Source organism: Tachyglossus aculeatus, chromosome 24 (assembly GCF_015852505.1).
Source record: "Tachyglossus aculeatus isolate mTacAcu1 chromosome 24, mTacAcu1.pri, whole genome shotgun sequence".
In the NCBI taxonomy this organism is placed as follows: domain Eukaryota; kingdom Metazoa; phylum Chordata; class Mammalia; order Monotremata; family Tachyglossidae; genus Tachyglossus; species Tachyglossus aculeatus.
Window position 1 is genome coordinate 7831922 of NC_052089.1, and position 26914 is coordinate 7858835.

The 26914-nt window shown below is 44.5% G+C and overlaps 1 protein-coding gene across 1 annotated transcript in view; it reads left to right on the plus strand.

Annotated features, from left to right (window-relative positions):
* Positions 1-2882: 2882 nt before the first annotated feature.
* The window catches only part of IFT57 (intraflagellar transport 57), a 50687-nt gene continuing 26655 nt past the window's right edge, over positions 2883-26914 (plus strand). Inside the window, exons 1-5 of the mRNA XM_038766144.1 lie at positions 2883-3130; positions 10622-10784; positions 14808-14926; positions 19431-19521; positions 23573-23641. Coding sequence (XP_038622072.1) covers positions 2883-3130; positions 10622-10784; positions 14808-14926; positions 19431-19521; positions 23573-23641 — 690 coding nt within the window. The remainder of the gene's footprint in view (positions 3131-10621; positions 10785-14807; positions 14927-19430; positions 19522-23572; positions 23642-26914) is intronic.

Genomic DNA, 26914 nt, shown 5'->3' on the forward strand with positions numbered 1-26914 from the left:
TACAGTGCTCTGCACATAGTAAGTGCTCAGTAAATGCCACTGATTGATTGTGTTCCCTTTAAACATCTACGATCAGTGCGCTAGACAAGAGAGTGCCTTTGGGAACATAACATGTCCTGACCTTGCCACTTTCCCCAAGCTTCCTGTAGCTGCTTCTCTGCTAATTAATAATAATGATGGCATTTATTAAGCGCTTACTATGTGCAAAGCACTGTTCTAAGCGCTGGGGAGAGTACAAGGTGATCAGGTTGTCCCACGGGGGGCTCACAGCCGTAATCCCCATTTTACAGATGAGGGAACCGAGGCCCAGAGAAGTGAAGTGACTTGCCCAAAGTCACACAGCTGACAAGTGGCGGAGCCGGGATTCGAACCGATGACCTCTGACTCCAAAGCCCGGGCTCTTTCCACTGAGCCACGCTGCTTCCCCAATTCTGCTGTATTATACTCTTAGTAAACACTCGATAAATACAACAAATATTGTACAATAAATGCAATACAATAAATTGATTAATTGATTGATTCTCTCTCTCTCCTTTCTACCCAGGATTGAGAGGAGGCAGAAAATCAAGCATTCGATGGTATTTACTGAGCACCTAATGCGTCCAGAGCGTTGTACTAAGCGCTTGGGAGAGTACAACACAATAGAGCTGGTAGATATGCTCCCTGTTCTTGAGGAATGTACAGTCTAGCGGGGAAGCAGACATTAAAATAAATTACAGTTAGGGGAAGTAACCTAGTATAAGTGATGAGGGGCAGGGGCTGCGATGGCTATCAATGCGCTTAGAGGATACAGGTTCAATTGTGTAGGCGACGCAGAGATGGAGGGAGAATAAGGTGGGGAGAATAGAGTTGAGTCAGGGAAGGCTTCCTGGAGGAGAGGGGATTTTAGGAGGGCTTTGAAAGTGAGGAATGAGGAACTTCTTACAAACCTCTTTCAAGAATTCTGCACCTTTCCTTCCAACTTTCTCCAGGAGGATGGCACCGAATGCCTAGGATTTGTTTACAATCCAGGAGACTGTAAGCTCCTCCAGGACAGAGACCACCGCTTGGAGAGTCCGAATATGTGTTCTCTGGGTGTCCATTACAGCAAATGCAAGGTGCTCAATGTTGCTATTTGTCCAAACAGCTCACATGGCAATCGGATCAACTCCTCTGAATTCTTCAGCACAAATCAGTCAAAGGGTGAGAATGTCACGACCACCTAACTCTTAGAGGTAACTTTTAAAAAGCCTCTCAGTTATTCCTTTATATCCACATCCGCATCTTTTATTTTTGTGGTATTTGTTAAGCACTTACTGGGGTAGATCAATCAATCAATCGTATTTATTGAGCAGTTACTGCGTGCAGAGCACTGTCCTAAGCGCTTGGGAAGTACAAGTCGGCAACACATAGAGACAGTCCCTACCCAACAGCGGGCTCACAGTCTAGAAGGGGGAGAATACAAGCTAATCAATCAATTGTAATCCATCCATCAATCAATTGCATTTATTAAGCCCTTACTGTGTGCAGAGCACTGTACTAAGCACTTGGGAAAGCACAGTACAACAATAAACAGTGACAATCCCTGCCCACAATGAGCTCACAGTCTAGAGGAGGGGAGACAGACATCAATACAATAAACACACATCAATACAAATAAATAAAATTACAGACATATACATAAGTTCTGTGGGGCTGGGAGAGGGGCGAAGAGTAAAGGGAGCAAGTCAAGGAGATGTAGAAGGGAGTGAGAGCTCACCTCCTCCAGGAGGCCTTCCCAGACTGAGCCCCCTTTTTCCTATCCTCCTCTTCATCCCCCCGGCCCTACCTCCTTCCCCTCCCCACAGCACTTGTATATACTTGTACAGATTTATTACTCTATTTATTTTACTTGTACGTATCTACTATTCTATTAATTTTGTTAATGATGTGCATATAGCTATAATTCTATTTGTTCGGACGATTTTGACACCTGTCTCCATGTTTTGTTTTGTCGTCTGCCTCCCCCTTCTAGACTGTGAGCCCGTTGCCGGGCAGGGACAGTCCCTTATATGTTACTGACTTGTACTTCCCAAGCGCTTAGTACAGTGCTCTGCACACAGTAAGCGCTCAATGCGGGCTCACAGTCTAGTTGCCAACTTGTACTTCCCAAGCGCTTAGTACAGTGCTCTGCAATCAATCAATCAGTCGTATTTATTGAGCGCTTACTGTGTGCAGAGCACTGTACTAAGCGCTTGGGAAGTACAAATTGGCAACATATAGAGACAATCCCTATGCACACAGTAAGCGCTCAATGTGAGCCCACTGTTGGGTAGGGACCGTCTCTCTGTGTTGCCAACTTGTACTTCCCAAGCGTTTAGTACAGTGCTCTGCACACAGTAAGCGCTCAATAAATACGATTGAATGAATGAATGAATGAATGAATGAATGAATGAATGAATTTATTTTATTTTGTTGGTATGTTTGGTTTTGTTCTCTGTCTCCCCCTTTTAGACTGTGAGCCCACTGTTGGGTAGGGACTGTCTCTATATGTTGCCAATTTGTACTTCCCAAGCGCTTAGCACAGTGCTCTGCACATAGTAAGCGCTCAATAAATACGATTGATGATGATGATGATGATGATGATGATGATGATGATGATGATGATGATGATGAATGAATGAATGAATGAATGAATGAATTATTATTCCCCGCGCCTCCGTCCGAGGGCCGGGCCGGCGCGCGGCACCTCCCCTCGGGTGACGTCATCGGGCGGTGCGGTGATTGGTGGAGGCGGGGCGGGCCGAGGGCGGTGATTGGACGAGCGGAAGGCGGGGCCCGTTTCCCCGGCGACGCGTCCCCTGCGCGTTGCCTAGTAACCGGAGCTTGGGACGACGAAGGCGGGACTAGGCCCGAAGCCTGTCATGGCGGCGGTGATGTCTGCGGGGCCCGAGGCCGAGGCGGCGGGACCGGGCGGGCAGGGGCCCGGGCAGGGGTCCGGGGCGGCGGGGGCTCGGCCCCGGGGCGGGGACGGGGAGGCGGTTGGCTGGGAAAGGGGCCCCGGCGCCGCCTATCACATGTTCGTCGTCATGGAGGACCTGCTGGAGAAGCTCAAGCTGCTCCACTACGAGGAGGAGATCCTTCGCAAGAACGGCCTCAAGCCCCCGTCCAGGTGCGATCCCTCCGCGGACGGCATCAACAGATGTGTATACTTGTAGACTTCATTCCTTCAATCGTACTTATTGAGCGCTTACTGTGTGCAGAGCACTGTATTAAGCGCTTGGGAAGTACAAGTTGGCAACATATAGAGACAGTCCCTACCCAACAGTGGGCTCACAGTCTAGAAGGGGGAGACAGAGAACAAAACATATTAACAAAATAAAGTAAATAGAATAGCTATGTACAAGTAAAATAAATAAATAAATAGAGTAATAAATACATACAAACATATATACAGGTGTTGAGCGCTTACTGTGTGCAGAGCACTGGACTAAGCGCTTGGGAAGTCCAAGTTGGCAACATATAGAGACAGTCCCTACCCAACAGTGGGCTCACAGTCTAGAAGGGGGAGACAGAGAACAAAACAAAACATATTAACAAAATAAAATAAATAGAATAGATATGTACAAGTAAAATAAATAGAGTAATAAATACATAGAAACATATATACAGGTGTTGAGCGCTTACTGTGTGCAGAGCACTGGACTAAGCGCTTGGGAAGTCCAAGTTGGCAACATATAGAGACGGTCCCTACCCAACAGTGGGCTCACAGACTAGAAGGGGGAGACAGAGAACAAAACAAAACATATTAACAAAATAAAATAAATAGAATAGATATGTACAAGTAAAATAAATAGAGTAATAAATACATACAAACATATATACAGGTGTTGAGCGCTTACTGTGTGCAGAGCACTGGACTAAGCGCTTGGGAAGTCCAAGTTGGCAACATATAGAGACGGTCATTCATTCAATCGTATTTATTGAGCGCTTACTGTGTGCAGAGCACTGGACTAAGCGCTTGGGAAGGACAAGTCGGCAACATATAGAGACAGTCCCTACCCAACAGTGGGCTCACAGTCTAGAAAGGGGAGACAGAGAACAAAATAAAACATATTAACAAAATAAAATAAATAGAATAGATATGTACAAGTAAAATAAATAGATAGAGTAATAAATACATACAAACATATATACATATATACAGGTGTTGAGCGCTTACTGTGTGCAGAGCACTGGACTAAGCGCTTGGGAAGTACAAGTTGGCAACATATAGAGACAGTCCCTACCCAACAGTGGTCTCACAGTCTAGAAAGGGGAGACAGAGAACAAAATAAAACATATTAACAAAATAAAATCAATAGAATGAATATGCACAAATAAAATAGAGTAATAAATTTGTACAAACATATATACATATATACAGGTGCTGTGGGGAGGGGAAGGAGGTAAGGCGGGGAGGAGGGGGAGAGGCCCCTACCCAACAGCGGGCTCACAGTCTAGAAAGGGGAGACAGACAACAAAACAAAACATATTAAAATAAAATAAATAGAATAGTAAATATGTACAAGTAAAATAAATAGGGTAATAAATCTTTACAAACATATATACAGGTGCTGTGGGGAGGGGAAGGAGGTAGGGCGGGGGGGATGAGGGGGGGAGGAAGGACTATAATAGACAATATAGACAATAGTATAGAGAGAAACAGTGTGGGTTAATTCAGTCGTATTTATTGAGCGCTTACTGTGTGCAGAGCACTGGACTAAGCGCTTGGGACAAGTTGGCAACATATAGAGACGGTCCCTACCCAACAGCGGGCTCACAGTCTAGAAGGGGGAGACAGACAACAAAACAGAACATATTAACAAAATAAAATAAATAGAATAGTAAATATGTACAAGTAAAATAAATAGAGTAATAAATCTGTACAAACATATATACAGGTGCTGTGGGAAGGAGGTAGGGCGGGGGGATGAGGGGGAGAGGAAAGAATATAATAGACAATATAGAGAGAAGCGACGTGGGTTAATGGCAAGAGCATGGGAGTCAGAGATCGTGGGTTCTAATCCCAACCCTGCCATTTGTCTGCTGTGTGACCTTGGGTAAGTCACTTCACTTCTCTGGACCTCAGTTCCCTCATCTGTAAAACGGGGACTGTGACCCCCAGGTGGGACTACCTGATTACCTTGTATCTACCCCAGTGCTTAGAACGGTGCTTGGCTTATAGTAAGTGCTTAACATCGTTATTATTATTATTATTATTTTCTTTATCAATATATATCTGGGTGTGTGTGTGCATATATATATATATATATATATAGGTATATTCATTCGTGGTTTGTTGGAAAGAGCACAGGCTTAGGAGTCAGAAGTCGTGGGTTCTGATCTTGACCCCGTCACTTGTCTGCTGTGTGACCTTGGGTAAGTCACTTCACTACTCTGGGCCTCAGTTCCCTCATCTGTAAAATGGGAACTAAGACTGTGACCCCCACGTGGGACCACCTGATTACCTTGTATCTACCCCAGAGCTTAGAACGGTGCTTGGTGCGTAGTAAGTGCTTAACAAATACCATCGTTATTATTTTCATTAGTATTATTTGTGTGTGTGTGTGTGTCATTAGTGGTTTAATGGAAAGAGTCAGGGGTCATGGGTTCTAATACCAGCTTCACCACTTGCCAGCTGTTAAGTGGGCAAACCACTTCTCTGTGCCTTAGTTACCTCATCTGTAAAATGGGGATTAAGACCATGAGCCCCTTGTGGGACAACCTGATTACCTTGTATGTATCCCAGTGCTTAAAACAGTGCTTGGCACATAGTAAGTGCTTAACAAATACCGTCATCATCATTCAATCAAATTTATTCAGCACCTGTTGTGTGCAGAGCACTTGGGAAAATGCAGTACAACAATGGCAAAGGACAGGACATTCTGGAAAAAGTATATCAGGGGAGTTGCAATGAATTGGAAATGACAGCACTTAATAATAATAATAATAACATAAATCACACATATTTATGTATGTATGTATGCACAAACATTCACTCATTCATTGTCATATTTATTGAGCACTTACTGTATGCAGAACACTGTACTAAGCGCTTGGTGAAGTACAGTACAACCATAAACAGTGGCATTCCCTGCCCACAATGAGCTCACAGTCTAGAGAGGGGGGAGTATATATGTGTTTTTGTATTTATATATACGTAACATAAATGCACACACATTCATTCATTCAATCGTATTTATTGAGTGCTTACTGTATGCACAGAACTGTGCTAATAATAATGAATAATTATGGTATTTGTTAACCGCTTACCATATCTTTTAGACTGTGAGCCCACTGTTGGGTAGGGACTGTCTCTGTGTGTTGCCAATTTGTACTTCCCAAGCGCTTAGTACAGTGCTCTGCACATAGTAAGCGCTCAATAAATATGATTGATGATGATGATGCCAAGCAACGTTTTAAGCACCGGGGTAGATACAAGGTAATCAGGTTATTCCACATGGAGCTCACGGTCTTAATCCAAGTGAAGTGACTTGCCCACAGTCATGCAGCCATGCAGCAAGTGGTGGAGTCAGGATTAGAACCCACGTCCTTTGACTCCCAAGCCCGTGCTCTTTCAACTAAGCTACGCTGCTTCTAAGCGCTTGGAGTAAGTCCAAAATAACAATAAACACATTCCCTATGGTGTAGACTGCAAGCTCATTGTGGGCTGGGAATGTGTCTATCATTGTATTTTACTCTCCCAAGCAATTAGTAATAATAATAATAATAATAATGATGGCATTTGTTAAGCGCTTACTATGTGCAAAGCACTGTTCTAAGCGCTGTGGGGGGGAGATACAAGGTGATCAGGTTGTCCCACATGGGGCTTACAGTCATCATCCCCATTTTACAGATAAGGTAATTGAGGCTCCGAGAAGTTAAGTGACTTGCCCAAGGTCACACAGCAGACATGTGGCGGAGCCGGAACTCGAACCCATGACCTCTGACTCCAAAGCCCGGGCTCTTTCCACTGAGCCACGCTCTGCTCACAGTAAGTGCTCCATAAGTATGATTGAATGTTATGGTATATGTTAAGCACTTATAATAATAATAAAAATAATGGCATTTGTTAAGCGCTTACTATGTGCAAAGCACTGTTCTAAGCGCTGTGGGGGGGGGGGAGATACAAGGTGATCAGGTTGTCCCACGTGGGGCTTACAGTCATCACCCCCATTTTACAGATGAGGTAACTGAGGCTCCGAGAAGTTAAGTGACTTGCCCAAGGTCACACAGCAGACATGTGGTGGAGCCAGGACTCGAACCCATGACCTCTGACTCCAAAGCCCGGGCTCTTTCCACTGAGCCAAGCTCTGCCCACAGGAAGTGCTCCATAAGTATGATTGAATCTTGTGGTCATCATCATCATCATCATCAGTCGTATTTATTGAGCGCTTACTATGTGCAGAGCACTGTACTAAGTGCTTGGGAAGTACAAATTGGCAACATATAGAGACAGTCCCTACCCAACAGTGGGCTCACAGTCTAAAAGGGGGAGACAGAGAACAAAACCAAACGTACTAACAAAATAAAATAAATAGGATAGATATGTACAAGTAAAATAAATAAATAAATAAATAGAGTAATAAGTATATGTTAAGCACTTATCATCAATCGTATTTATTGAGCGCTTACTGTGTGCAGAACACTGTACTAAGCACTTATAATAATAATAATGGCATTTATTAAGCGCCTATTATGTGCCTACTCACTGTGTACCAGGCACTATATTAAGAGCTGGGGTAGATACAAGCTAATCAGGTTGGACACAGTCCCTGTCCCACATGGGGCTCACGGTTTTCACCCCCATTTCACAGATGAGGGAACCGAGACCCAGAGACGTGCAGGCACACAGCAGACAAGGAGTGGAGCCGGAATTAGAACCCACACCCTCCGACTCCCAAGCCTTTGCTCTCCCCGCCAGGCCGCAGTGCTCAAGCAGGTTGGTACAGTCCCTCTTGGCCGGAGGAGGAGGAAGAGGAAGAAGAGGCAGAGGGGGATGAGGATGAAGAGCCCCAAGGCGTCAAGATGGCAGGGCAAGTTGCTGCCGGGATGGAGCTGGGAGCCAGGAAACTCTTCTCCAAACAACAGGAGGGAAAGTGGGGGGACTTGCCCCCTCAAAGCGCCACTCACATCTAATAATTAATAACAATGATGCTATTTATTAGCCATTATTGTGGGCCGCTCTCTGGGGGAGAAGATAAAAGTCCTTTCCTGACAAGGGGTCAGAGTCTAAGCAGGAAGGAGAACCAACCTTTCTCATCCCCCGTTTTACAGATGAGGAAACCGAGGCCCAGAAAAGTCAGGTGACTTGCCCAAGTTCACAGACAGGCAAATAGCGGGGCTGGGATTAGAACCCAGGTCCCCTGACTCTCCAGTTCCTGGCTCTAGGTCTGGTAGATTAAGTAATTAGTCCTGCTAGATAACTATTCATTTGTTTATTTATTTATTTACTTATTCATTCATTCATTCATTCATTTACTTATTCATTTATTTATTTATTTATTTACTTATTCATTCATTCATTTATCATTTATTATTTATTTATCTTTCATTTATTTATTTATTATTTATTATCTATTTATCTTTCATTTATTTATTTATTATTTTTTTATCTATTTACTCATTCATTCATTCATTTATTTATTTATTTATTATCGTTTATTTATTTATTTTTTGTTTATTTATTTATTTATTTATTTTACTTGTACATAGCTATTCTATTTATTTTATTTTGTCAGTATGCTTGGTTTTGTTCTCTGTCTCCCCCTTTTAGACTGTGAGCCCACTGTTGGGTAGGGACTGTCTCTATATGTTGCCAATTTGTACTTCCCAAGCGCTTAGTACAGTGCTCTGCACATAGTAAGCGCTCAATAAATACGATTGATGATGATGATGATAACTAGTTCACTAGATCAGTATCTGGGCAGAGTGTTGATTGTCTCCCCCTTTAATAATAATAATAATAATGATGGCATTTATTAAGCGCTTACGATGTGCAAAGCACTGTTCTAAGTGCTGGGGGGATACAAGGTGATCAGATTGCCCCACGGGGGCTCACAGTCAATCCCCATTTTACAGATGAGGTAACTGAGGCACAGAGAAGTTAAGTGACTTGCCCAAGGCCACACAGCTGGCAATTGGTGGAGCAGGATTTGAACCCATGACCACTGACTCCAAAGCCCAGGCTCTTTCCACTGAGTCACGCTGCTTCTCTTTTAGACTGTGAGCCCACTGTTGGGTAGGGACTGTCTCTATATGTTGCCAACTTGTACTTCCCAAGCGCTTAGTACGGCGCTCTGCACGCAGTAAGCGCTCAATAAATACGATTGATTGGTTGATTTTCGAGATGCTGTGTAATTCACATTTAGGAACAATATGGACGTGTAAAAATAGAGATTTCTAGGCACCAAGAATGTCTGTATATCTTACGCATAGCAGGCCAGGTTTCCAGTGTAGGGGAGCTCCTCGACCTAATTTGGAACATGGGTTTTCTTTCATTCGTTCATTCAATCGTATTTATTGAGCCCTTACTGTGTGCAGAGCACTGTACTAGGCGCTTGGGAGCGAATATTGTAACATTAAGCAGATACATTCCCTGCCCACAACAAGATTGCAGTCTAGAGGGAGAGACAGACATTAATATAAGTAAGGTAGGGACTGTCTCTATATGTTGCCAGTTTGTACTTTCCAAGTGCTTAGTACAGTGCTCTGCACATAGTAAGCGCTCAATAAATATGATTGATGATAAATAAATTACGGATATGTACGTAAGTGCTCTGGGGCTGGGCGGGGAGATGAATATAGGGAGCAAGTCAGGGAGAAGAGGAAAGGAGGGCTTAGTCAGGGAAGGCCTCTTGGAGGAGACGTGCCTTCAACACCATTTTTCTTGGGCATAGGAAAGTGTGTTTTGCCATCCCACGCGAGTTTTCCTTACTGCCAGATATAAGAAGTGTACTTTAATGTTAGTCTCCGACAGGTCGAAAAAGGGAAGAAATTTGCAAATTTTTTTACAGTATTTGTTAGGCATTTACTCTGTGGCAAGCACTGCTCTAAGCTTTGGGGTGGATACACATTTATCGCCTTGGACACGGTCTCTGTCCCACTGGGGGCTCCCAGTACAAATTGGAGGGAGGAGGATTTAATCCCCTTATCGGCGATGAGGTAATTTGGACACAGAGAAGTTGCGACTTGCCCAAGTACACAGCAAGAAATTGGCGGAGTCGGGATTAGAACCCAGATCCCCTGACTCTTACCCCTAGGCCACCCCGCTTCTCATGTTGAATTGCCTTTTTTTTTTTTTTTTGGATGGCATTTATTAAGCATTTACTATGTGCAAAGCACTGTTCTAAGCGCTGGGGGGTTACAAGGTGATCAGGTTGTCCCACGGGGGGCTCCCAGTCAACCCCCATTTTACAGGTGAGGGAACTGAGGCCCAGAGAAGTTAAGTGACTCGCCCAGGGTCACCCAGCTGACAATTGGCAGAGCCGGGATTTGAACCCACGACCACTGACTCCAAAGCCCGCTGCTTCTGTGGCTGAATGATTAAAAGGAAATTTGGGGAAGACTTCTTGCTTTTAGTCGTATGTATTTATCAATCTCTTTGTCTCTGTTCAAACAGACACTATTTCGCTTTGCCCACGAATCCAGGGGAACAGTTTTATATGTTTTGTGCCCTTGCGGCCTGGTTGATCAATAAAGCCGGGCGGCCTTTCGATCAGCCCCAAGAATACGATGATCCCAACGCGACCATATCTACCATACTTTCTGAGCTGCGTTCATTGGTGAGTACGAAATCCATCAATCAGTTGCCTTTACTGCGTGCTGAGCACTGTACTAAGTGCTCGGGAGAGTACAACAGAACAGAATGAGCGTTACAGTCCATCAGTGGTATGTATATATGTTTGTACATATTTATTACTCTATTTATTTATTTATTTTATTTGTACATATCTATTTATTTTATTTTGTTAGTATGTCTGGTTTTGTTCTCTGTCTCCCCGTTTTAGACTGTGAGCCCACTGTTGGGTAGGGACTGTCTCTATATGTTGCCAAGTTGTACTTCCCAAGCGCTTAGTACAGTGCTCTGCACATAGCAAGCGCTCAATAAATACGATTGATGATGATGATGATGATTTATTGAGTGCTTACGGTGTGCAGAGCACTGCGCTAAGCATTTGGGAGAGGACAGTCAATCTAGAGCATCAGTTACTTAGAATGGGAGCCCTGTGTGGGACAGGGACTGTGTCCAACGTGATTATCCTATAACTTCCCCAGCACTTAGAACAGTGCTTGACCCATAGTAAGCGCTTAACAAAATACTACTATTATTATTATTATTATTTATTGAGCACTTACTGTGGCAGTGTACTGTACCAAACGCTTGGGAGGGTACCGTTCAACAGAGTTGGTAGACACGTTCCCTGTCCACAGTGAGCTGAATGTATCATTATTTAGGAGACTAGGAGAAGCAGCATGGCTCAGTGGGAAAAAACCCGGGCTTTGGAGTCAGAGGTCATGGGTTCGAATCTCGGCTCAGCCAGTTGTCAGCTGTGTGACTTTGGGCAAGTCGCTTAGCTTCTCTGCGCCTCAGTTACCTCATCTGTAAAATGGGGGTTAAGACTGTGAGCCCCCCGTGGGACAACCCGATCACCTTGTAACCTCCCCAGCGCTTAGAACAGTGCTTTGCACATAGTAAGCGCTTAATAAATGCCATCATTATTGCCCCACCTAAGGTTTGTGATGGGAATTTTAAAATGATAACCTGAGCTTCTGCTGGAATTTAAGAGATCTGAATGAAGTTTTAAGACATCCAGAAAGTTGAAATGCTGCTGAGGGAGGTGAAATTAACTATCAGAGTAAACCCTCTCAATCATTAGTGAGTGTCAGGCACTGTACTGGATGTATTCTGAGCACAGACACCCTGTTGAAGGCACTTAAGAGCGCTACAGCAGAATTATTTTGTTAGTATGTTTGGTTTTGTTCTCTGTCTCCCCCTTTTAGACTGTGAGCCCACTGTTGGGTAGGGACCGTCTCTATATGTTGCCAACTTGTACTTCCCAAGCGCTTAGTACAGTGCTCTGCACACAGTAAGCGCTCAATAAATACGATTGATTGATTGATTAAAGACTCTTCCTTTTAGGGGCTTAGAGCACAGGCCTGGAAAACAGAAGGACCAGGGTTCTAATACTGGGTAAGTCACTTCACTTCTCTGGGCCTCAGTTCCCTCATCTGAAAATGGGGATTATGAGTAGGAGCCCCATATGGGATGTGGACTGTGTTTAACCTGATTATCTTGTATCTACCCCAGGGCTTATCGTAAGTGCTCAACAAATAGCATTAAAAAAGCGACAAAAGCAAAAAAAACCTAAGGGGGGAAACAAATGAACATTAAGCGCCTGCTATAATAATAATAATAATAGCATTTATTAAGTGCTTACTATGCAAAACACGTTCTAAGCGCTGGGGAGGTGATTAGGTTGTCACACGGGGCTCCCAGTCTTCATCCCCATTTTACAGATGAGGTAACTGAGGCACGGAGAAGTGACTTGCCCAAAGTCACACAGCTGACAATTGGCGGAGCCGGGATTTGAACCCGTGACCTCTGACTCCAAAGCCTGTGGTCTTTCCACTGAGCCACGCAGCTTCTCCGTACTAGAAACTGTACTAGTTGCCCATCTCGGTGCCACACCTGGAGAGTTTCCAGTCCTCCACCAGTCTCGGCTGTGGGAGGGAGCGTCAAGCAGAGGCCTACACCATTCCGTTGCCAATTTGTATTTCCCAAGCGCTTAGTACAGTGCTCTGCACATAGTAAGCGCTCAATAAATACGATTGATGATGATGATGATTCCGTTCCTAGCTTGGCCAGTGGCTAGCGAGTGGCAGGCAATCTGCTACAAATCAAAACTCACCCATGCTGGGCAGCAGAGGCACGGGAAAGAGTTGAGGTTGGAGACTCAAGTTTACCGCACGGAAAGAGGCAACGGTAAACCACTCCCGTATTTTTCCCAAGAAAATTCCCTGGATCCACTGCCGGAACGATTGCAGATGGAGAGTGGTGCGTCCTGGAAGAGATGTGAACGCGGTGTCACTGTGGGTCAGAGACGACTCGACGGCATAAGACAAGACAGAATACGCTGGATAAGGGAGAAGACCAAAATGAAAAAAAATCAAAAGCGTTTAATAGACATAGACTGTGTTTGTCTTTGAGTCCTCAAAGAAGACTCCACTTTTGAAGTGGACACGTGTGTGTGTGTGTGTGATTGAAAGAGCCAATTTGGACTCCCAACCACAAGACACACATAAAGACTGTTCCTTGCTGTGCTGTCATAATAATAACTGGAGTATTTGTTAATCGCTTCCTCCGGGCAGAGTATCATTATCACGAATCGTATTTATCGAGCGCTTACTGACTGCAAAGCACTGTAATAAGTGCACTGCACTAAGCGCTGGCGTAGAGGTAAGAGAATCAGATTTGACACAGTCTCAGTTCCCAGTCGAATGGGGAGGGAAAATGAGGCTCTCATCCCCATTTTACTGATGAGAAAACCAAGGACCTGACTTGCCCAAGATCACAGTGCAGGGAAATGGCAGTGCCGGGATTAGAACCCATGTCTCCTGCCTCAGGCTCTTCCTACTAGGCCATGCTGTTGTCGTACTGATCGATTGGTTGTGAAAAAGGGAAGCAAAGAATCGCTTCTTTATTAACTATTTAAACTGCTGAGTGCTAAGGAAAGTTGGGGATTAGGGAGAGCTTCTGAGGGGAAGTGACATTTTAGGAGGGCTTTAAAATTGGGAAGGGACACGATTTGGCAGGTACTCTAGTGGAAAGAACCCACTCCTGGGAGTCCGAGGACCCGGGTTCTAATCCCATCTCCGCTGCATGCTGTGTGACCCAGGGTAAGTCATTTCACGTCTCTGGGCCTTAGTTCCCTCAACAGTAAAATGGGGATTCAGTACCTGTTCTCCCTCCTACTGAGCCTCATCGGAAACAGAGACTGTTTCTCACCTGTTGATCCTGTATCTCTCCTAGTGCTTGGCACAAAGCAAAGACTATTACAATTACTAGAATTATGATTAATTATTATTCTGAGGGACGGGGAGTCCATAGAGACTCAAGCGAGTCTGGGTGATGTGAAGCGTGGAAGCTGGGTGAGCATCAGGAGAAAGTTGGATGAAGAAAAGGGAGATGGGTGGTAGAGAGCCTTGAAATCAGTGTTGCAGTTAACCTCGAAGAAAAGGGAGATAGGTGATAGAAAGCCTTGAAATCAATGTTGAAGTTAAACCTCAATGAAAGAGTAACAACATACCAATGAAGTGCTCAGTATACTACTATATGGAGGAGTTGATAGATATTTTTCTTAGTTTTTACTGCTCAAAGTAAATGAAAGTAAATTAATAATCATGGAATCCTTCCCTAGGTATTGGTGTTATAATCTGGGGAGCATTTAGAAATCCACAGATATGCAATTGTGTCTTTAATTTTTCTACAGCTTTCATTTTTAGAGCTCAGAAAAGTGCATGAGCATTTCATGAACCCCAAGAAAAAAGCAACCATCAGGGTCACTATTTTTAAAGATGCAAAAAAAAAATGGTTTAAGGGCAAGCGATCAGTCTTGCTCAAACCTTTATCCAGAACTAGAAATCACCCTTTCCTTCTGCATTCAGGCCATATTGCTTCAGTCGCAATAAAATAGAAACTACCAGCTTGTAGGCAAGCGGATACCTGTTATTTCTTGAACGGCAGGTACTTACAATTTTTCAGACATGCCGTAAGTTCCGAAGAGCTTTATTTTGTTTTCTTTTAGGGGAGGTCAGTGGATTTTCCTCCTTCAAAATTAAAGTCTGGTCACGGAGAACATGTGTGCTACGTGCTTGATTGCTTAGCTGAAGAAGCACTGAAACATATTGGCTTCACCTGGAAGAGGTACAAATCATATTCTAATGGTTTGGGAAATATCTCGATGTGAAGAATCACAACTTCTTTCAGTGGAACTACTGTAATAAATCAGTCAGTGGTAGTTATTGAGCACTTACTATGTGCAGAGCACGGTACTAAGCACTTGGAAGCATCGTGGTTTAGTTGATAGAGCACAGACCTAAAAGTCAGAAGGACCTGGGTCCTCAATGTGGCTCCACCACGTCTGCTCTGTGTGTCCCTGGGCAAGTTACTTCTCTGGGCCTCGGTTCCCTCATTTGTAAAATAGTGATTAATAATAATAATAATAACTGTGGTATTTCTCAGGCACGTCTTCTCCAGCCCAGCCCGCACCCTCCGCCGCTCACCTCCTCACTGTAACCATGACCTTCTGATTCCCAGGCCCGTGCTCTGTCCACTACACCATGCTGTTCAAGAGTGTGAGCTCCATGTGGGACAGGGAATGTCCCCAACCTGATTATCCTCACCTGTCCCAGTGCTTAGAACAGTGCTTGGCACATAGTAAGCACGTAACAAGTGTCGTAATTATTATTATTATTATTACTTCTACAGTATAATAGAGTTGATAGATACGTTCCCTGCTCATAACGAGCTTACAGTCTAGAGGGGGGAGACGGGCATTAATCTGAATAAATAAGTCATTTATAATAAATTCTACAGATGAGGAAACCGAAGCCTAGAGAGGTCTAGCAGGTTGGCGGCTCCATAGCTCAGTGGTTAGAGCATGGGGCTTGTTAACCGAGGGTCACAAGTTTGATCCCCACTGGGGCCTCATTCATTCAATTGTATCTATTAAGCGCTTACCGTGGGCAGAGCACCGTACTGAGCGCTTATAGCCTGGGATTTTTCCCTAGAAAACGTGGGCAGGGCACGGTACTACCAACTTTCTTGTATTGTACTCTCCCAAGTGCTTAGTACAGTCCTCTGCAGTCTACATCATCATCATCAATCATATTTATTGAGTGCTTACTATGTGCAGAGCACTGTACTAAGCGCTTGGGAAGTACAAATTGGCAACATATAGAGACAGTCCCTACCCAACAGTGGGCTCACAGTCTACAGCGCCTACTGGGGGGACAGAGCCCAGAGCACTTGGGAGGGTACAATTCATTCATTTGATCGTATTTACTGAGGGATTACTGTGTGCAGAGCACTGTATTAAGCTCTCGGGAGAGTCCAATATAACAATAAACAGACACACTCCCTGCCCACAACAAGCTTATAGTCTGTGAGCACTGTGTGCAGAGCATTGTACTAAGTGTTTGGGAGAGGTGATAGGCCTATTATTCTTTGTCCACGAGGAGCTTACAGTTTAGAGTGAAGCATACTTTCTCAGCAGGTAAGGTATGGAGAAGGCAGTGGTATTTGTCTGTGGTTGCCTAGGGAAGCCTTGTTTTAGCTACTTATTTTAATATTGTCCGTTTGGATTTTGTCATGTTTTTCTTATTCATGATTTTGTGTGTGTGTGTGTTCCACCTGCTGTCATCCTGCACACCCTTAGATCATTCAGCCTCTTTTTTTTTGTTTGTTTTTATGGTATTTGTTAAGCACCTACTGTGTGCCAAGCACTGGCCTTGTGTCTGAACTGATTAACTCAAATTTACCCTCATTCCCTTCCCACAGTGCGTAGCACAGAGTAAGTGCTTAATAAAGGAGAGCATGTTGTAGCAGATGGAGCATGGGCCTATGAGTCAGAGGACCTGGGTTCTAATCCCGGCTCCGCCACTTGTCTGCTGCGTGACCACCTTGGGCAAGTCACTTCACTTTTCTGTACCTTGGTTCCCTCATCTGGAAAATGGGGATTAAAACTGCGAGCCCCACATAGCCCCATGCGGCCCTGCTGAGAGCTCAGGCCCTGCTGAGAGCTCAGGCCCTGCTGGGAGCTCACCTCCTCCAGGAGGCCTTCCCAGACTGAGTCCCTTCCTTCCTCTCCTCCTCGTCCCCCTCTCCATCACCCCCATCTTACCTCCTTCCCTTCCCCACAGCACCTGTATATATGTATATATGTTTGTACATATTTGTTACTCTATTTATTTATTTATTTTACTTGTACATATTTATTCTATTTATTTTATTTTGTTGGTATGTTTGGTTTTGTTCTCTGTCTCCCCCTTTTAGCTGTGAGCCCACTGTTGGGTTGGGACTGTCTCTGTATGTTGCCAATTTGTACTTCCCAAGCGCTTAGTACAGTGCTCTGCACATAGTAAGCGCTCAATAAATGCGATTGATGATGATGATGATGAGGTCAGGGATTGTGTCCAACCTGATTAACTTGTATCTGCCCCAGCGCTTAGTGCGGTGCCTGGCCCATAGTGAGCGCTTAAAAAAATTCCATTAAAAAAGAAATACTCTAAGGAACTCTAGGCAGAGAAACTGGTCTTTCTTTCCTTTTCCCCTCTCACCCAAGGACCAACTGAACCCCTCTCACCCAAGGACCAACTGAAGCTGAGAGAGCAAAGTGGATGGGGTGGTCCTGAGGACCCTCCAATGTTTCATCTAATGCTAACCTCTTCACTGTAACTCAGTCTCATCTATCTCGCCACTGACCTCTCGCTCGCGTCCCGCCTCTGGCCTGAAATGCCTTCCCTCCTCGTATCCAACAGATGAAGGCACATCTCCTCCAAAAGGCCTTCCCTGACTAAGCCCTCCTTTCCTCTTCTCTCACTCCCTTCTGCGTCACCCTGATTTGCTCCCTTAATTCATCCCCTCTCCCAGCTCCACAGCACTTATGTCCATGTCTGTAATGTATTATATTAATGTCTGTCTCCCCCTCTAGACCATCAGCTCGTTGTGAGCAGGGAATGTGTTGGTTATATTGTACCTTCCCAAGAATTGTGCACACAGTAAACAATAAATACGATGGACTGACTGACCCTCTTTTGGGCCATTTGGCTAACCAGAGTAGAGACATTCAGGGGCCTTATTCTTGCCCAGAGCAGCGAGCCAAAGTGGGTTATTTCAAGGGGCTGCCATCAGATCCCATTCCCCCACCTCATTCCTTCCTAGCGCTTCTCCCTGAAGCTTGGATTTAAAGGGATCAAAAATTTGTTGCCTGCCTCCTGTGACTTGACACCAGATCGACTCTTCCGAGCGCTTTACACAGTGCTCTGCACCTACTAAGCGCTCAATAAATGTGATTGACTGACTCCTAGACAGGGCAAGGGGTTGGGCCATTCATAAAACCACACCATTCCTGCTTTGACACATGAAATGGCGCTCTTTTTTCCTGACTTCATCCAGCTTCCTCAAAGGCCTCTGAGTATGCCCACTCAGGGAATCTGACTAAGCTTCAATAATTCCCCCTCACCCATCAGTCAGGTGTATTTATTGAGGACTTGTCATGTGCAGAGCACTGGACTAAGCGCTTGGGAGAGTGCAATCCAACATCAATCAGTCAATTGATGGTATTTATTGAGGGCTTACTAAGTGCAGAGCCCTGGACTAAGTGCCTGAGAGAGGACAATACAACAGAGTTGGCAGACACGTTCCCAATCAATCAATCGTATTTATTGAGCGCTTACTGTGTGCAGAGCGCTTGGGAAGTACAAATTGGCAACATATACAGACAGTCCCTACCCAGCAGTGGGCTCACAGTCTAGAAGGGGGAGACAAAACCAAACATATTAACAAAGTAAAATAAATAGAATAGATATGTACAAGTTAAATAAATAGAGTGATAAATATGTACAAACATATATACATATATACAGGTGCTGTGGGGAAGGGAAGGAGGTAAGACGGTGGGGATGGAGAGGGGGACGAGGGGGAGATAGACATTCCCAGATAACAGAGTATAGAGGGGGAGATAGACATTAATATTAACAGTGAGCTTCATGCCTCCATTCTTCCTATGTAGTTCTAGCAAAAGGGATGTAGGCCCATATTTTGGAGGGTTTTCTTCAGGTATTTGCTAAGCTTTTACTATATGTCCGGTACTATATTATGCTGTCAGTGGGTAAATATGAGCTAATCAGGGTGGACACAGTCCTTGTCCCACATGGGGCTCACAGTCTTCATCCTCATTTTCCAGATGAGGGAACTGAGAACCAGAGAAGTGACGTGACTTGCCCAAGGTCACAGAGCAGACAAGGGACAGAGATGGGATTAGAACTCAGCTCCTTCAGACCCCCAGATCTGTGCTCTTTCCACTAGGTCACCCTGCTTTTCAGTTTGAGTGCGTAGGTGAAACGGAATAGAGAGAAAAAGGCGGAGAAATAGCCACTTCAGAATAGCAACTCTCAAAATTGAACTGAAAAATTGCCAGAGAATAGAGGGCTGTTTATATGCAGTCTTTACCCAAGCAGACTTAAGGTTTTCTTAGCTGTTTCATATAGCTGCATATGGTTGTTGCAGAGACCCTGGTTTAACCCTTATCCCTTGTAACTCTCATTTTATTGAAAAGTCTGGAGATTCATTAAAAAGAAACAAAGGAACTTATGGATTTCATTCCTTCTACGTTGGCTTTTGAAAGCATCTGAATTTATTCTCTTAGGCCAGCGTACCCAGTGGAAGAATTAGAAGAGGAAGCAATTATGGAAGATGAAGCAGAGTTGACACATAATAAAGTGGAGGAGGAAATTTTGGTACGTGGAAACGTAAATCCCCCGTCTTGAGGTGACTTGTCAGCTTTGAGTTTCTCTCTCTGCTTGAAGATATTCCAAGGGATGATATTCTGCTAGCGTTCCTTGTTTGGGACAGTGTATTTATAATAATGACAATGATAATAATACTAATTGTGGTATTTGTTAAGTGCTTACTATGTGCCAGGCACCTTACGAAACACTGGGGTGGATTCAAGCAAATCGGTTTGGACATGGTCCCTATCCCAGGTGGGGCTCACAGTCTCAATCCCCATTTTACAGATGAGATAACCGAGGGGCAGAGAAGTTAAATGTCTTAACAATGTCACAGTTGTGACACTCTGTGTCCAACTCGATTTGCTTGTATCCTCCTCAGTGCTCAGTACAGTGCCTGGCACAGAGTCAGCGCTTAACAAATACCATCATCACCATTATTATTATCATTACTGTTAATAATAACAGATACCACACACACAAAAAACCGAACCTACATTCTAGAAAGACATTCAGGGCTGCTCCAAGGGCAGGCATTTAGATCCCTGATAAAGGTAGTGCCTTCCCATTCTTCTCATCTCGGATTGAGTTCTAGTTGCAATTCTCTCAGGTAGAGAAACGAGCTGGGAGAGCGATGGTTGATTTCAGCTTCTCCTGAGCCAATCAATTTACAAATAAGCAGCGATTGCGATCTGGGTGTCAGAATGGAAAACCGCAAATTGGAATTGATGTTTCCCATTTCCTGCTTCGCCCCGAACTTGCTAGCGCCAGGAGACGGAGCTCATTTTCGTGGGTCTCGATTTTGTCTGGATCTAGAAGGATGCCGATCGCACCCTACGGGAATGTGGCTCAAATAAACTGATGTTTCTAGATGCCCTTGAGGTCATTAAACCATGAAAGAAAGAGTTTCGTTGTGACATAGCTTCAGGACACTTGAACATTCGTAATATAATGCTCTATCCATCATGAGAAATAAAGACAAAGTCTCTACTGTTAGAGGGATGGGTGGTCGCTCTTTATTATGATTAGTAATAGTAATATTGTTAGTAATCATAATCATTGTGGTATTTGTTAAATGCTTGCTATGTGCCAAGCACTGTGCTAAGCACTGGAGTAGATCCAAGATTATCAGGTCCCACATGGAGCTCACAGTCCAAGTAGGAGGGAGAACAGGAATTGAATCTCCATTTTGCCGATGAGGGAACAGAGGTACAGAGAAGTGAAATGAGTTGCCCAAGGTCACACAGCAAACAACTGGCAGAGCCAGGATTAGAACCCAGGTCCTTTGCCTCCCCCCGCTATGTATATTTGCATCTCTCTCTCAAAAAATATATATTCAATACATCAGCTAACAGATATATCTTTGAGAGGGATGGAGACAGAGAGGGGCCAGATTGTCTAGGCCTTAAAGTAAATGAAAACTGAAAATTGGGGGTTTTTACAATCCATCCGTGGTCTTTATGGAGCGCTTACTGTGTAAAGAGGATTGTAGTAAACGCTTGTTAGACCTGATCCTTGCCTTCTAGCAGTGTGCTGCTGCTGTACCATTAATTATCAGGAGCCCAGTGGGATTTATGTTGTCTGGGGGGTTTGGGGGAAAGGGCACTCAGAGCTGAGATGAGATTCCTAATGGTGATTCCTAATAAGATTCTGCCCCTTGTCTAAAGCTGTGGTTGCCTAGCAACGGGCAGCAATCAATCAATCGATCACATTTGTTGAGCACTTTCTGCAAGCAGAGCACTGTACATGTGAGAGCAGGAAGTGTGTCTACTAACTGTCTTTCGTCATACTCCTCCAAGTGCTCAGTACAGTGCTCTGCACAAGGAGAAGCAGCATGGCCTAAAGGAGTCAGAAGGATCTGAGTTCTAATCCCTACTCTGCCATTTTTTGCAGGGTGACTTCACTTCTCGGGGCCTCTGTTGCCTCATCTGTAATATGGGGGTTAAGCCTGTGAGCCCCATGTGGGACATGGACTGTGTCCAACCTGATGGTCTTGTATCTACCCCAGTGCTTAGTAAAATGCCTGGCATAAATTACACACTAAACAGATCCCATGAAAAAAAAAATCCTATTTAACCCCTCTATATAAGGCTCCACACCCAGCTGATGATAATAATAATGATGATGGCTTTTGTTAAGCACTTACTATGTGCAAAACACTGTTCTAAGCGCTGGGGAGGATACAAGGTGATCAGATTGTCTTATGTGGGTCTCACAGTCTTCACCCCCATTTTACAGATGAGGTAACTGAGGTACGAGAAGTTAAGTGACTTGCCCAAAGTCACACAGCTGACAATTGGCGGAGCTGGGAACCCATGACCAAGTGCTGATGCTCAATTCTGTGTCTCCCTGACTTACTCCCTTCATTGTCCCCCCCTCAGCCTCACAGCACTTATGTACCAAACTGTAATTTATTTATTTATATTCATGTCTGTCTCCCCCTCTAGACTGTAAACTTGTTGTAGGCAGTGAATGTCTGTTTATTGTTACATCGTACTCTCGCAGGCACGTAATACAGTGCCGTGCACACAGTAAGCACTCAGTAAATACAGTTAACTGATTACATAGTCACGAGGAAAGGGCATTTCACTGAGTTTCGAATCAGTGATTTTCCTAGCTGAAATGCAAGGCCTGGCTTGTGAAACGCAGCTGGGGCGAGGGTTCAGGCTGGCACAGAGCAGTAATGGAAAATCTGGCCCATTCCCATTACCAGCAGAAGATCGTTCACTGCCCTTGATTGCCCTCAAGGCCTGGCAGGGAGTTAGGCACTTCAGATCCATGGGGTTCTCAGATTTTCCAACATTAACTTGCCGGCCCTATCCCTGGGAGCCCTCTGGTTGGGTCAGCGCTTCATCAGTTTGCCTCGGCAGCCAAGGGCACAATTCCATGCAGCTGAAAGTCTCAGATGGAGCTGGAATCGAGTATCTGGGGCATCAGGGTATCAGGTTTTGTGTTTGTTTTTTTTTTAATGATATTTCCTAAATGCTTATATTCGCGGCATTGGGTAGAAACACGCTAATCGGGTTGGACACAGTCCCTGTCCCATGTGGGGTTCACAGTCTTTTTCCAGATGAGGGAACTGAGGCCCAGAGAAGGGACTTGCCCAAGGTCACACGGCAGATAATTGGCGATGGTGGGGTTACCTTCTGACTCACGAGATCGTGCCCCATCCTCTAGGCCACACTGCTGCTTTTATGTGCAAAGAAAAGCTAGATAGCCCATCTGAAGCTAGATTCTTTAAAGGCAGGGATTGTGTCTGCCACGGGAAGCAGTGTGGCGTAGTGGAAAGAGCTCAGTTTTCCATGCTTCTCCTTCCACCTTTCCCACCCACCCACCATCCCATCAGCCACTTCCCCATCTACTGTATAGTCCCCTGCCCGATGCCGTTAGCCTTCCCCATTTCTAGAGAATCATCATCTTCCTCTCCAACAGCCCGGACTTCCTTCTTTCTCCTTCTGCCAACGATCTGCCGTAAAGAGTCTCATCTAATCCAAAGTGGGGAGCCGAACGAGACAGATGAAATTCCAAAGTAGAATTCAGTTTCTGAATGGGAGGATCAATCAATCAATCGTATTCATTGAGCGCTTACTGTGTGCAGAGCACTGTACTAAGCGCTTGGGAAGTACAAGTTGGCAACATATAGAGACAGTCCCTACCCAACAGTGGGCTCACAGTCTAAAAGGGGGAGACAGAGAACAAAACCAAACATACTAACAAAATAAAATAGAATAGAATAGATATGTAACAAAATAAAATAAATAGAATACATTACACATGCACATCTCTGGGGGCATCACAGCCCTTAGTACATTTTTAAAAAACGTTTGATTTCTGGTCAGCATTGTTCCTGAAAGGCCACTGTCATCAACATCACCAGCGGTATTTATTGAGTGCTTACTGTGTACTAAGCACCTGGGAGAGGACAGAACAACAGGATTAGTGGACACGTTCCCTGCCCCCAGCGAGCTTCCAGTCTAGAGGGATAATAGGTTTTTAATGATGATTGCCTATCATGAATTTCTAAAACAACCCAAAAACAAATCCCTCTTCTTCTCCGAAGGATGAAGAGACAGACACTGAAGAAAACTGCATTGACCTCAATGTTTTAAAGGCACAGACCTACCGAATGGTAAGTTCCGTTCCCCTGCTGAGACTTGGACAGAGAGCAAGAGGAGGTTAAAAGGAAAATAGCCTAGTTTAGATCTCCATTATAACCAAACAGAGCAGCTCATCATCCTGTTTCATATCTGAGAAATGACTCTGTAAATCTCCGTGTCTTAAACAAGAGTTGTAACCACTGAGGGAAAATTATCCAAGGTGTTGGTGGAGGGGAGAGCGAGCAGGCCAGGGAAAATGGAAATGCAGAAGCATTTCACTTACTTGCTTGGGAGCTTTTATTTTCGATTGGGAAAACAGCCTAAAGGAGAGAGTTCAATTTTCCTTCTTGCTTTCCATTGTAGTGGGAGCTATTCTGAGGGAAGAGCTGAATGATTTTTCACTGCTTTGCTTGGTTATCTGCATACCTTGTCTCCACAGGATCCATTGTCTAGAAACCCATGCTCTGCTATTTTGCAATGATCTGATTCCAATTCTTAGTGAGAGAAAAATGAAATAAAACCACTCCACACTGTAGAGCCTACTAAAAGGAAGCTATATTTCCAAGTGCTTGGCTCTGTACTTAGAATCTCAGGTAAACTACAAAATTCAATCCAGAAGACAATTCATGTGGGATTAAAATCCAGACTCGAATCCCCCAGGTAGGAAAACTCCAAGCGGGATTAAGTTCTAGCCGCGGCAGGCCTTAGTTCACCTCCCCAGATCGTATGCCTCAGGTACCTGATCCCTTAGCAATAATTAATAATAATAATAATAATAACAGTGCTTGTAAAACACTGTACTAAGCACTGGGATAGATACAAGAAAATCAGAGTGGATCCAGTTCCTGTCTGACTTGGGGCTCACACTCTAAGTAGAAGGGTGACCAAGATTTTCATTCCCATTTTACAGATGAGGAAACCAAGGCCCAGAGAACTTGCCCAGGATCACCCAGGAGGCAAGTGGTGAAGCTAGGATGATGATTATTATTAATCATAATAATAATTATTAGAAACATAGTTAATCATGGTATTTAAGTACTTATTGTACTTAATGCTGTACTAAGTGCTGGGGTAGATATAAAATAATCAGGTCCCACATGGGGCTCACAGTCTAAGCAGGAATTAGAACCCAGGTCCCATTATTCCCAGGCCCATGCTCCTCAAATTAGGCCACACTGCTCTCTTATCATGGGGCAAGCCTCCAAGAATGTGTTCAAACAACACAGGTATGAAATTTTTAAAAAGCTTGGTGGTCTGTAAGAAGGAAAGGGAAACAGAGCAGATCCACTTACAGGGAAGAAATGGGTTCCCTTCCTATTCATATTCATAAATTCAGTCGTGTTTTTTGAGTGCTTACTGTGGGCAGAGCACTGTACTAGATGCTTGGGAAGTACAAGTCAGCAACATATAGAGATGGTCCCTACGCAACAACGGGTCCTGATTAATCAATCAATGGAATTGAGCTCTTACTTTGTGCAGAATACTGTACTAAATGCTTGGGAGAGTGCAGTACAGCTCTGTTGGTAGACATGTTTCCTGTCCACAACAAGCTTACAATCTAGAGGGGAGGTTTTTTTTTTATGGTACTTGTTAAGTACATACTTTGTGCCAAGCACTATACTAAGCACCGGGGGAGGTATAAGACAATCCAATTGGACGGTCCCTGTCCCACATGGGATTCACAGTCTGAGACCATCAATCATATTTATTGAGCGCTCTTTGCAGAGCGCTGTAGCAAGCGCTTGGGAGAGGCCAATATAACAATATAGCAGACACCGTCCCTGCCCACAATGAGCTTACAGTCTAGAGGGATCATCCCGGTTTTATAGATGTGGGAAGTGAGGCACAGAGGAGTTAAGTGATTTGCCCAAGGTCACACAGCAGACAGATGGCAGAGTGGGGGATTAGAACTCGGGCCCCCCGACTCTCAGGCCTGCGTCTACCCATTAGGCCACACTGCTACCCTGCTGTACCCCCCCCTGAAGCTGGGGGTCTGACTCGCATCCGCAGAATGGCTGTGGAGGTGTAGCTAGATGTGAGGTTTCTGATTCATGCCGTAAGTAGATCAGCCAGGCGGAAGGAGCACCGTTTCGGGGACGTTGGGAGTGAGCCTCCTTCGGATTAAGAAGCGGGCAAGTCCTGGAGAACCCAGATCACTCCGTCGGTTGTACGGAGAAGCAGCATAGCCTACTGTGAAGACCCCAGACGTGGAAGCCAAAGGACTTGGGTTCTAATCCCAGCTCCTCTACTTGCTTGCTGTGTGACCTTGAGCTAGGCGTTCGACTCCTCTGTTTCTTGGTTTTCTCATCTGTAAAATACCTGTTCTCCCTCCTCCTTGGACTGTGAGTCTCCTATGGGACGGGGACTGTGTCTGACCCTTTATTTTTATTTATTTTTGGTGGTATTTGCTAAGTGCTTACTGTGTGCCAGGCACTGTATTAAGCGTTGGGGTAGATACAAGCTTGGACACAGTCCTTGTCTCACATGGGGCTCGCCGTCTTAACCCCCATTTTGCAGATGAGGTGATGAGGCATAGAGAAGTGAAGTGGCTTGCCCAAGGTCACACAGCAGACAAATGGAGAAGCCAAATTAGATCCCAGATGCTCCTGACTTCCAAGCCCAAGCTCTGTCAACTAGACCAAGTTGAACAGGCCAACCTTGAATCTACCCCAGTGCTTAGAACAGTGTTTGATGCCAAGCAAGTGCTTAACATATGCCGCAATTATTATTTTTGCATTGTAATTACTAATGGTCCTGGAACCTTCCCCTTGTCAAGAACAGTAGCTTTTCCAGTGGCTTTTGAGAGGGCTTTGGGGCTCATTCTCTTCCAAAAAAGAACATAGAGGAACAGCGCATATCCCAGATGCTATTTTTAAACGCCCATCATATTTTTTTTTCCAACCTGTCATAGACATTATTCTTCACCAAGATGCTAAATTTGAGATTTTCAAAACCAGCTCCTGATTCATTCAACACCAAACCGGGCGCCCAAATGGGTTGGAACACAATTGGTTTTGAATTAGTTAGCGACGAGAGCTTCGCATCAAGGGAGAGGGATTTCGGCCTAAATAGCTGAAACGTTAAGTGAGCGAAGATTAGGGCTTTGAAGGAAAATATCATTTTAAATATTATGTATTTATTTATTTATACATTAAATAAATTGTTGTATTGAATTCCTCACCTCATCTGCAAAATGGGGATTAAGATGCTTAGCCTCATGTGGAACGTGGACTGTGTCCAACCTAATTAACTTGTATCTACCCCAGCGCTAGTACAGTGCCTGGCACACAGTAAGCATTTAACAA